The following is a 13463-nucleotide window of genomic DNA, read 5'->3' on the forward strand; positions in this document are numbered from 1 at the left end:
TAAACTTTTATTAACTTGCATTTTTACTTTCCCGGCGTAACTTTCTCTTAAAATTCGTTACGCGCTGCATTGCACGAGAAAATAAAACAATTTTAACTACAATTCTAGTAAAAATATCTAACTAAATGCAAAATTCGTAACACTATATTCAGAATTTTAAATTTTGTCTTAATTTGTAGATAAAATATTATGTATTTTACATGCAAAATATATAATTTCATCATTAATTAATATTTTTAATAAGTAGAAAATACTAAATATTCATAAATAACTATAATTATTAATATTATCCGCCTGTAACAAAAGATCTTTTCGGTCCGTCGTATTTGAGCACGCATGTTTTTCCCACGGAAAAAACATATGTGCCGAAGAAAACTTTGCGATTAACATCCATTGTTTATATTCACATTAAGGCTATGGATGTCACTTTTAAAGAAAAGAATAAACGAGTTCTGTGAAATATGTTTCCAAAACGACAACGGCGAAACGACAAAATAAGAAAGAAAAATCCATTTCAAATTTAATATTTAAAAAAAAAAATTCTCTTTATATAGACGATTCTCCAACAGGTTTTTCATGTCGTCTTCCCGCTTGTGTGCTACGTATTCTCCACCCTCTATGGAACAGAAGACGAGAAAAGAGAACCGGTGCTGCTTTATTTAAATTTAAATACTCGAAGTCACGAATTTCATGAAATCGTGAGAAGGGACGTTGAACTCTCTCACTGTTTATTTTTACCTTGAAGAAAGATAAAAAATAATAAACCTAAGTGAATATTATCACTTCATATGCAATTATATGAATGCTTATTTTTATTTGTTACGAAATATTTTATTCATTTACATGACGATGTCCTAAAAATTTTTCTCATCATTCTGACATTTTTCAGACATAACGTTTGCTTAAATGTTATGTCCATAACTAAATCCACAGATTTCGATATAGCGCAGAGTATTAGTGTAAGAAGTATTATTTCAGAAGCAAGTGATAAGAGTCACTAAGTATATGTCTTGTAAAATACTGTCTTGCATGGCACAGCGAACGAAACGGAAAGACGGAGTCTGTAATGATTATTTTAAAGGTAGATGAAGACATTTTAGTGCTAAGGTGATTTAATGATAAGGAGGTGAGGATATAAATGACGCCTTTTGATATTCACGAATTAAACAATCCACTTAACATATTTCTTTAATTTAAATTTCTGATTATATAAAGATCATATACAATGTTATATGTTTCATTAATTTAAATTTTTGACAGCTATTGAATTTAACTCCTTATTAAATCTAACGCCCTGGGCAGCAGTCCGTATATCCCACCCCTTAATTAAGTATATTTAGGCCTCTGCAGGAATAGGAACTAGATTTTCAAGTAGTATGTTATAAGATGAGAAATTCGAATTTTTGAATGTGCTTATTATCGTCTGATGTACTAATTTTGAACAACGGAACGTAAAATTAGATTAACGAAAAGCTGCATTCTTTATTTCAAATACTTGCTTGCCACTTCATGTTGCTATTACAATTCTGTTCTTCAGAATCGCTCACTTCATTTGAAACAAATTAAGCTTTAAAGGGGAAAGGGTATTACTGAAATTTTAAATAATTAATATTTTCAGATTTTGTTTTGATTTTGGCTTGTGTTTGCTTTTAATCGGCGACCATTGTAGAAACTCGGCAATAATCAAAAGAATAAATTATTTTATGCGCATTACGCAAATAATTTGTTTTGTCCAAGCAAAATAACTGTAAATAATTTACTATATTCAGGCCTATTAGGAACGCTCGGTATAGGTTTAGTTGAATGTTATATTTTAATATATTTCCCTTTCTGATCTATTTAGCGCCCACCAGCGGCCGAGCGGTAAAGATGCTGAACACTGGTAGTTCGGTCTGAGGTTCGAATCCCGCGAACGGGCTAGCTGCATGGGCGTTTTCGTGGTTTTCCCCATGTGTAACGTGTATACAAGACAGTTTCTCTTAGAAAGTCCTCCATCCCTTTCGACTGATAGCCCTCGTGTGTTTTGCCATAATTGAATAGTCCAATCCAAATCCAATCTCTGAACTATTTTTCATTCAAAACATGCTTATGAACATTTATTGTCAAGTCCCTGAAATATTTTTATTTTTTCTTGAGCGTTTTATTAGTTTTCTCACTCCCCCCCCCCCCATTTCTACAAGAAGTAGTCAAAAATTACATTTTGACGTATTGAAACGTAACTGATTGCCATTTTTATGTTTATTCTAAATTTCATTTTTGCATTACATTTAAAAACATGTAAATACAAATTTTGATTTCGTCATAAATTAGTGCAGATCTTCTCAACCTTCTTTTCTTTGAAATTATTTGTTGATGAATTTCGATTATAAGAGTAACATTTTATATTACTCAAAAAACTTAGTGAAAAAATCATACCTATAGAAATTATCTTTTTTTAATCAGGTACATATATTCATTACGGAAAAGAATACTTTTATTTAATTCCATATTTCCCTATTATGGGCAATAGCATTTTAACCGCGCATATCCTAAATAATGACAAAAAAGTATAATTACGAACATTATTTAATAAACCACGTATGAAGTTTTGTTCTTACCTTTACAGTACAACTTCTCAGAGGCCTGTCAGGATCAGGAATGTACTCTAGAGTGATACCATAATATTGACCTAAGACAGATAATTTAATTTATTAATTACAAGCAAACTGTGATCAAAATATTAAAAACTAGATTATTAATGGCGATATGAAAAGGTAGATCGTAGAAGATAAGGTTTGATAACATTCAATAAGTAAAGACATTTTGTTGTAAGACTTTTATTTAAATTGCCTACCTTTATTAATATAAGTCATTCTGTCATCTTCTCTTCTTTGACTGGTTGAAATAGGAGATTCTAAGTAGTAATGAAAACCAACATCGGAAAATCTGTTGAAAAGAAACAAATATTAAGAAATATTGTTAATGATCGACGTATAGTATAATCTAAAACGAATTAAACTTCTTAGTACATTCGGTATAAAATAACTAATATTTAACAATACGGAGGCCATTAAGCATTACCGAATTAAAGGTGGTCTGTCGAAAGAAGGTCGAAAAGTAGATGTAAAAAAATTAATTTAAATAAGCTGTTCGCCCAATATCGCATGGTGTCAGAGACGCATCTGCCGTGGGCTAAAATATAATTATTTCTTCGAGTCACTAAATTCCTATGAACGCCAATAAATACCCGACATTTATTTACACTGCGAAAATTTGCGAATTTTGTAAGTTGTCCAGCCATTAAAGCTGTAAGGCCGTTTTGCATCTAATGAAGTGTTTCGGGTTACACTGACGGAATTTAATTAACTGAAACCAAGTTGTTGTCTAGTTTCCACTTATGCTTATTAGTGAGTTCAACAAATTAAGTAAAAAAAAAAAAAAAAAAAGTTGTACAAATGATCGTGGCATGGATGTGCTTCTATATTGCAATCATACTGCTTGTCGTTAATTCGGTCATGCTTAGCCTATATTTTCTATAACGTTTCTGATGTTGTAGCTCTTCCAAAATTTCGATAAAGTAGTCGTATTTTCTCCCGTTTCGGGTTTAAACCTTGCGAAAAAGTGCGAGATATATATATTGTATCACATAATTTCCAAATAAATCTCACAAAAAGAGACTTGATGGCACAGACAAATCGAATTGATTGAAACCAGAGTCTGTGAACCATTGTTGGACTTGAATCATCTCGATTAAAAACAAAAAATCGAAGATTATGGGATTTTTTTTTAAACGTCAAGTGACTTTGCTATGGGAACATCATACTTTCACCACAGAAAACGAAAGGTGGCACTGCCAGGTTTTAAGAGTAACTTATATCAATATAAATTTTTATTTCTAAAATCTTCGATTTCTTTCCTAACTTGCTTTTAAAATCAATTTATTGAAACATGAGCAATTACGTACATTATGTGTACTTACAAGCACATGATCGTGTATATATAAATATACTTACACTAACTCCATACTCACACGCCTAACCTAAGCCAACAGTTTACGTAATAGTTATCTTTTGGAAAAAACATTAAACGTAGGGAAGGGGCACAGTACTAGATACACTTCATAAAATACGAGTACAGAAAACAAAACATATGTTATACTTTTGAAACTACAAGTTGCAGTGTTTGCAAAGACTTTACGAATTACTCTTACAATTTAGGAATCTGGACTTTGTCTAGCTCTGCATTTCTGCCATACTCGTGGTTCCAGGAATTTTTTCTTGCTGGAGATGGCACTGGTGTAGTTCTTGAGGTCGTCGTTGAAGAGTCCTCGTCTGTAGGTTGCAGTATGGGCTGTGCTTGCGTTATTTCAGCGTAATCGAATATCTGGAATGGAGGAGGCATTCGATTAAAACAAAGACCTCAACTACATTTTTGCCAGATAATAGAATAAAAACATTTAGAACAAAATTAAGAGAATCATAATGTTGAAATATTAGAAAATATCTTATAGATGGATATTCAATAATTTTATTTAAACATTATAAACAGGTGCTTGTCCTGCGTGATTAAAACCGAATACTGCTAATATACCCAATTCATATACGAAGAATAATCCTCAAACTATAACTTTATGCCCAAGATTCGGAATTTATCAGTTACGGCCAAGGTCCATATATCATGACTATATTCTGAGAGGTCGAATTGTTTCGGAAAAGGTAAGTTGAAAACTTTATGGTAAAAATGAGTAAGCCTTTTTCAATTGAAACTGAATTAATGCTAAAGTTTGAATTTTATTACAGTAATATTTTCGTTAAAAAATAATAGGTAATATTTTTGTTTTAAAAGATAAGCGAAATAAGCTTCAATAAAGCTTGGCCATAAAATTCGGAATCAAACAATTCCTGTTTAATTTTTTAGGTACTCAAGAATAAATATTCCTCATAAAAATTCTTCATTATCAGTTATTTTCCTATAACAAATATATTCCTATTTATATATAGTGCTACGAATTTTAAATATATGTAAATAGTTTTAGTGAAGTCATTTTAAAATTATGGTATCTTTCGTATAATGTAACATGGAATGCTCGAAAGAGACGAAAATCTGCCGGAAAAGTAAGATTACAGGGACAAGTCGGCTAACTCGCTGAATTGGAGAGATATCGCTAAGCTGGCGATGGTTTTGGCGACTAATTTCTGTCGCCACATATGAGAAGAAATTGCCATAAGTCACCAAACATGACGAACATCTGTAATTGAATAACTGTAACTGAAATTAAATATTATACATATAAAAGTAAGAATTTAAAATCCTGCTGTGGAGTGATATTCAGCGAAACAGGGTACTATACACAATGCGACTTTGCAAATCGAACACCAGTAACGCGATTTCTTCCTGATCTTACGTTTGTAGCAATGCGAACACCTTCGCGTAGGTTTTTTTTTTTTTTTTTTCCCCCGATGTTTCGGGTATATAATCCGGAACATGATTCCTGCTTTATTGGCTTATATTAGGTCTAAATGGCCGAGTTTGTGTCGATTTCTTTCTTTCAATTGCATACGTCGCAAAAGTGTCTTCAATAAATTTGAGCAAAAAGTTGATAAGCGATAAGGTTCCATTATTTTTTTTATATAATATGAATGCATTCAGACACATAATGTCTACGAAATGGAGAAATATCTTCTTGTAGTACTTTTTGAGCCGTTTTCTTGCTGTAGAGTACGCTATGATAATTCCATCACTCATATCCATTCACCCATTTTTTTTATTATAAACAATCACTAGCTCCGGTTTCTTTGTTTATATTTTTTTTCTCTGTTTCTATTACGTTGTCATTATGTACAGTACTTACTAAATAAACCTCTCTTTCCATTTCATTTTACGCATGACGAGTATACTATACGAGTATACGCATGACGAGTATAGTATATAAGAAGCGGCACGATTTTGTGTATTGACGAGTATACTATACTCGTCAATACACAAAATCGTGCCGCTTCTTCATGACGAGTATACTCGTCAATCACAGTTAACTGGTTAAGCTAGGACCTGAGAGATCAGGTGGCAAGTTTAAATTCGGATTCCAATTTAAAAGTTATTTTCATTCTAAATTGGTAGCTAAAATATTATCACTTGTTTGGTGAACTGAAGGATCGCTGATTTGATTTCGTTTGATCTAACTATAAAGTATAATAAATAAACCTCTTCTCACTCCCCCCGGGAGGATACTTAATTCGAAAAAGGTTAAGAAAAAATATACGAAACTCAAAATACTGAGACTGAGATGTGTATGTGTGGAAGAGGGGGCGGGGGTTGAGCTTAAATTCAGCTGGAGCCGAGTTCTGATATTTCTCAATTTTCGAATGAAATTTCAAGTTCAGACACAGTTTGAAATAACACCAGCTCTGGTATGTTACTGCGCTGCTGAATCGCAATATTAACAGAAACTTCTGCTTATCATCCCAGTGTTTAAGAGTTAATGAAATTGATAATAATAATAATAATACGCACTTTCAAGTACTTATTATTCAATTCTTGCTTTCCTTGAAAATAGTAAAACATCCAGGAAAACTCATATATCAAAGCGTGTGACGAATATGTCAGAGTCTTGTCCTCAGGAAGAGCGATTTTCATGGGGTATGCCCACTTGATCAAGAAAGTTTGCGTTATGCTCATCTAATCAAAATTTAAATGGATCTGAAGTCAAAATAAGGAAGCAATTTTCCCCCAGACCACGAGCAATATTGCCTAATTTTTCTTTTATCCTTGGTACGTGTCTTCCTTACTTACGTGACATTTGTGTTGTTATTTTATTTGATGTGATGATTACATTTTAGTTTATTATTAATTTATTTATTTTTGACCTGTTTTGTTATTTTATTTAATTTTTATGGCACTTTAATATTATGTATGTTTTTGTATTTAATTTAATACAATTTTAATTATAATTCATTTATTGTTTTGTTTATTATTATTATTTGTTAGTCCAAAGGGGAAACTTGCCCTGAAGGACTATTATTTTCGTTTTGGCATTTTGCGTTGGTTCACTATAAATGTCAGATTGCTTTTTCAAATTACTGTCACCAAATATCATCGCCCTGTACTATATTTAATAATATTAAATAATGAAGAGTCTGCATAAATGTAGGTATGTTTCTCGCGTTGTCATAAAACAACGGTACCTAGAGTCATCCAATACTGAATAACATACGTTTTCACCCGAATATAGGCAACTGACAGCCCGAATTTGGAATTTGTTTTGTTATCGACTGCTGCCAGCCTTCGTCTGGCTTTTAAATGCACCGGAAAAATGGCTGAAGGGAACACGAAACGTTAAATTTAGAAACTGCTCAGAATTTTACTCTCCAGAACAACTTCATAAAAAAAAGTTATTGCGTAAAACAAATTTACAATGAAATAAGCAATATCCCTTAATACAAATATTAATTGTCCTAATAAATAAATTAACCAACTTCCCTTTGCAAAATCTTAAGAACTCAAATGATATAAAGGAAGTTAAGAACTTTGTTTATTAAAAAAATCACTCAAAACTTTTCAAATCTTAAAGACAGTGAAATGAGCAATAAATAACATAAAAGAATACAAAAAACAAAAAATTCTGAAAAGCAAAGTATAATTAATGATATTTTATCTTATATTTTCAAGAGAAAAAAATTACAATGAAATAAGCTATATCCCTTAATACAAATATTAATTATTCTAATAAAAAAATTAACTAACTTTCCGTTGAAGAAAAAAAATCATGCAAAAGCAAAAAATAACATGAAAGAAACTCAAAAAACAAAAAAATTCCGCACACGATTTTACTCTGCAGAACAACTTTATCAAAAACATCAATAAAAATGTATTATATATATAAATGACAATGAAATATACCAATCTCTTAAAAACAGTGACATAAGAAATACGATGAAAAATTGTTGCCAAACCCATATTTCTAAAAAAAAAATGAAACTATTCAAAATCATGCGATTTCATCAAAAATCTATCAGCAACAATAAGAAAGGAAAATTGTTGCCAAAATCATATTTTTTAAAGATGTGAGAAGTGTACTAGGAAGCTTAATTTAAAAATTTAAAAAAAAAAAAAAATCTGAAATGTTTCAGATTTTAAATTACGTCCAAAGGGGCGTTTTTTAACATTTTGTGTGTTACCTTTCTTTATTAAATATCATGTTCCTCGCACTTAAACCATAAGATCCAGTGCAACAGCAATATCGCAAAATAGTTTTAAAACGAGCATATCTTTAGAATTTCCGATACAGAGACTCACGCGCTGGAGATAAAAATGTTTTTTCTGCACAACGTTGCCATTGCTCGCTTTGAAATCCTTGAGTTTGTTAATCAAAAATTCGTCAAAGTTTTAAAAAATAGGAAATCGATCATAAAACAAATTTCAAATTTCAAATTTGGTCTTCCACATGCTCGTATTCGTTGGAGGATTACGCTATTCAAAATTCGATGACTCTATGTACCGTTGTTTTATCACAATACGAGAAATATACATACATTTATGCAGATTTTTCATTATTTAATTTCTTCAAATATAATGCAGGACTCTAACATTTTGTGGCAACAGTTTGAAAAGTGAACCGACATTTATGAGTCCGACGCAAAATGCCAAAACGAAACTAATAGGCCTTCGGGATTCAAATCCCTTTGGACTAAAAAAAAGCGTAATTTAAAATCTGAAACCTTTCAAATATTTTTGAATTAATTAGTTATTTATTTTGCGTCTTATTTATTTATTATTTTAGCTCATGACTCTTGATGGCTTTCTATAGAACTCCGAAACTTCTAATTTTTAAGTTCCAGACAGGCGGTTTCAGATAAATCTAATAAGAATATGAAATGCGTTGGTTATTAAAAGCTTTGCAGAAAACTTTTATAAATTTTAAAATAACTTGCTGAATGATAGTCAAAGAAAAGCAATCTTAAATGAGTCCTAATTTATTTGTTGAAAGAGTATGCTTTCGAAAATGACCATTTTTAGATAATACGTAATATTTAGAAAAAACGAAATAAGCAGCGGAAAAGCAAATAAGCAAAAACATTGACATGTTAAATGAATTGGCTGGACCGGTTTCAACAGCATTACTGAACTTAAAAAAAAAAAAAAAAACACATTTTGAAGGAGATCGTACGGTGGACATTGTCGAAACCGGTCCAGGTAATTCTCGTTTAATATACCAATTCTGCATCTAATTTTTCTTTCTTTTTTGATTTTTAAAACATATTTTTTTTAAAACATATTTTTATTTTGACTGCTTATGAATAAGAAATGTTAAGAAAAATTGGTTTCTGGAGCTAGATTACTCTTATTCTTTTCTCTTACATCACGGATGATCATCCCCCCCCCCGGAAATTAAAGAGATACTAGTTCTACAGCAAAATCTCAGCGGATTCCAGGTTGACAATTACAGGAGCAAATATTTACTATGCTAACAAATATCAGAAACTAATTACAAGAGTTATTATACTATAGTACCCCAAGTTACGCGAATTCGCAGATACATGATTCTTTATTTTATTTTTATACTATAATTACGTTAGATTGAAATAATTGACTAAGGCAAATGAGAGTTATATGCCTAAAGAAGGGTCGGTAAACCGCGACTCGCGAGCGGTTACGGGCTCTTTAGCCACTCGAGTGCGGCCAGCACCCCTAGAACTTAACTGTATCTACGGTACGGCTCAGCCGCGAATCGATTTGGATTACATATTGGCGAGCGGGATATAAGAGACCTTTCTTATAAGGTCCATGTGTATGTCGGGTTGACGTAGAGCATGGGGCGGGGACTTTTTTGAGAAATGAGATTCTAGAAAGTTCATGAAAAGAAATTTGGTTCTCTAAAGAAATCTAAATTGTAGTGCTAAACTCTGGCTCTTTTTACTAATGAGTCGGCCGACCAATGGCGTGAAGGAAATGATGTCTTCGTGCAGGATGTTTCAAGAGAAACTGGCTCGTTTTCACGTTAAACATTGGGAAAATTACGAAAACTCCCATTCAGCCCGTCCGTTCACTGGGATTTAAATCCGGATCGAACTGCTAGTGTTCAGCGATTTTACTTCTTGGACATTGGTGGGCTTTACACATTTATGCTCGTAGTTAATTTGCATTTGAAATTATCCTCAATTTAGAAAATGTTGATAAAAAAAACATTAGTCTGCCTAAATAAGAACTCACTTTAAAGACATAATATGCATCACAGTCGAAGAATTTATGTTTAATGTTGTAAAACATCGCACTCCTCATCGAAATCTCCGATCATGTTATAAATGTGTTTGTTCACAGGCAATGCAAATGTTCTGTGCTTATACAGGTAGTGTAGTCATTGTTTTAGTCTTTGGTCCAGAGAAAGCGAAGAACAGAGTTCGACATTCTACATTTGTTATTTTCTTCCCGCTTTGTAATCAAGTCCTCAGAGCAATTTGTTAAATTTTATAAAGGGTCGAACTGGCTCTGTATTATGCAGGCATCGAACTAACTCTCTTTTATGCAGCACATTTATTTTAAAGTTATTCTGTCTTAATATGTTATACAGACTATATTCTTTTCTTCTAAACAAGTGTCTTTGGTTCTGTTCAACTAAATTTCGTATATGCCAAGTTAAGAGTCCAATTTACGCTTTTCCTCGGATGCATAATTTTAGGGTATTACCGCATTCCGCTAGGGGCTTCAGGGAATCTCACATATTCCCTAACCCCGAAGAAGCAAATCCAAATTTAAATTTCGCTTATTAACTAGGCGGCCAACTTCGATCAATTTCACTCGATCTTCGGCAGCAGAACAGGCTCCAAGCATTTGCGACTCAGGCAATTGCTTAGAGTACGTCAGTTTACGGAAGGGTGCTTATTAAAGTTTTCTTCGCAAGCGAGTGTATTTTAAAATGTATTTTGCTTTGAATTGTTAATGCGTAATTTATGTGGGCTGATCGCCTACGGCTCCAAAAATGCTGAAGCCAGGCCTGCTCCAGAAACTTAGCTACAGCTTTTCCCGCCTGGGACGGTCTGTTTACTATCCCTCTCCACACACACTAAAAAATCAAATCTATAAATTGTCAAAACGACATATAGGGAAATAAATAAAACTGTCAATTTTTGAAATATAACTTTACTTCCAACGTTCTTAAGTGTTATTTTGCTTGTTTATCTATTAGCAAAATCGTCAATAACATTTCTAGAAGTTTGTTTCATTATTCCAGTTGATGCTCATTTTTAGGTCTTGGGTGATTCTTAACTGATTTGTACCTAGGAAAAAAAAAAAAAAAAAAAAAAAAAAACCCTCACGAAGCGTAATACTTTAGTAGTTTCAGTAATACTTTTAGCAGTATAATATGTATAACTCCTATAATATGTTTAACATGAAAAATACCGCTCCGAAAAATGTGCTGTACATGGCCTGTTGTGTTGGCCTCGCAGCTGAAACTCTTCGAAAACAAAATTGAATGCTTTGGCGGAAAAAGACTGACAGAAAGAGAATCATGACTTTTTACTTCCTTGTACGTAGTAAAAAGGAAGTATTGTAATCGCGAAAAGTTTCAGGCAGCATATTGCAACGAAAATATCCAATTTTGACCGCTATCGAATGCAATTTAACGATGTTTTTGCGTGATATCTGTACGTAAGGACAGAATAAAAGACTCTTTTCCTCCAAAAAGTTATAAAACTGTTTTAAAATTAATTCTGAAGAGAATTTTTCGTGGCGTCTGTACGAACGTATGTATCTCGCATGACTCGAAAACAAGTAGCCTCAAAACGTTGAAATATTGTATATAGGACTGCTATAACATGTAGATGTGCACCTCGTATTTTGGTTGCAATCGGCCGCACCAAACGTATATAAATACCATATATATATATATATATATCCATTCTGTTACTCGGCACAGTGATCTCAGTTTCTTTACTCTTATGTTTGTAAATTGTACATCTTTTGCTTTAAAAATGATTGAATTATGTTGTTCTTATCTTCCGGTTAAGGTTTTTATGCCTTTCGTAATTCTGGAAGCAATATTTGTACAATTATCAACAATTTAAAAGCTTTTTAAGTGCGGTTAAGTTTTAAATAACATGGCGGACCTATTTGTTTACATCTGAGACAGCAGAATTGTAGATTTGTTGCCAATCTAGAGAGACTAAGCTTCGCAACAACAAAAATAATGCCTTGATTTATTATTGCGAATTAATCATGCTTACTCCTTTCTGGAATTTTGTCGAGGAAATAAGTGTTTAAGATTTACTTCGTAATTTTTAATACAGATATTTTGAGTTTTTATGTATTTTTGCCTTGTCGCGAAGTGAGAACTGAATTAATTGAATGAGAAATACTAAATCGTTCGAAATCGTGTGAAAAACTGTTTCTTTTCTGTTTTGTTTACTTAATTTCTTTCATACATTGTTCTAGCTTTATTATAGAATTTGAATAGAACATGTGGCAACGATAAGATAATTCTTCAAACGATATAAATTTTGTGCATTCAGAGTGTCGTTGTTAGTAAACAAATATAGTGAATTTTAAAGAGTGTATTTATTCTATTGTGGTTTATGCGCTGTCGACGAAGTAGATTTATTCAATCCAATCAATTTAGATGAAATTCAAGAAAAAAATGCGTATAATTTAATATTCCGTACATGGAAGTCATGTGGTATACACATCAGATTTTTTTCTCCTTATGTTCAAGAATAAGCATTTCCGGGAACTAAAAGTATTCATTATTTTGTGATAACATCTGCGGAAATCTCTTTTGGTTTAATGCAAAGAAAGCTTATTGCAATTCATAAATTGTTTTTACTATGAATTATTTTTATTAAATTATGTTTCCGGTTAGACAACGAGTAACATTCTCCATTTCTAGAAATGTTGAAAGATTAACTTCTATTTTGAATACGTTACTTTGCCGATGATAACTGGTCCAAACAGATTACTAACATGTTAATTAACGTCTGCGAATTCTAATAATTTCAGTGCTAGAACAGTTCCATCATCTTGCTATATATTGACATATTTAATTACAGCAAAGCGTGCAAAGGTTATCTATCTAATTATAGAGATGCCTTCATGAAGGATTTTCTGACAGAAACTGGCTCTTATTCACGTCACATATAAAGAAAAATGCAAACCAATCCGTTCGAAAGGATTTCGACTGAAGTCCAATTACTCGTGTTCAGTGATTTTACCCGTTCGGCCGCTAGTGGACCATTCATAGGCATTAGATCCTAGGCTTCGGTTTACTCTTTTCATTGCATAAAAAACAAAAAGTTCATTCAATATAGAAAGAGAGTTGAGATAACTGTTGAAATTTACACCAGGAAACACTGACGCGGTCAGACATTCTTAAGGGAATAGCTTTATCATTCTATACAAATTTCAATTTATTATTAACTTTATTACTTAGAATATAATGTAAAGGAGCCAGAGTGGACACAAGTTTACACGCTTTCAACAGACCAGGTTTACGATCT

The 13463-nt window shown here is 32.3% G+C and overlaps 1 protein-coding gene across 9 annotated transcripts in view; it reads right to left on the bottom strand.

The window, feature by feature from the left end:
* The window catches only part of LOC118183599 (grainyhead-like protein 1 homolog), a 177725-nt gene that overhangs the window by 29325 nt on the left and 134937 nt on the right, over positions 1 to 13463 (bottom strand). For all 9 annotated transcript variants that reach the window (XM_085823430.1, XM_035353227.2, XM_035353214.2 and 6 more), the window contains 3 exons: positions 4190 to 4362; positions 2834 to 2925; positions 2598 to 2668 (listed from right to left, as the gene is read on the bottom strand). In XM_085823430.1, the coding sequence (XP_085679556.1) occupies positions 2598 to 2668; positions 2834 to 2925; positions 4190 to 4362 (336 nt within the window). The remainder of the gene's footprint in view (positions 1 to 2597; positions 2669 to 2833; positions 2926 to 4189; positions 4363 to 13463) is intronic.

Source organism: Stegodyphus dumicola, chromosome 1 (assembly GCF_044657685.1).
Source record: "Stegodyphus dumicola isolate Sdum_Otavi_A_Nest chromosome 1, ASM4465768v1".
Taxonomy (NCBI): Eukaryota; Metazoa; Arthropoda; class Arachnida; order Araneae; family Eresidae; genus Stegodyphus; species Stegodyphus dumicola.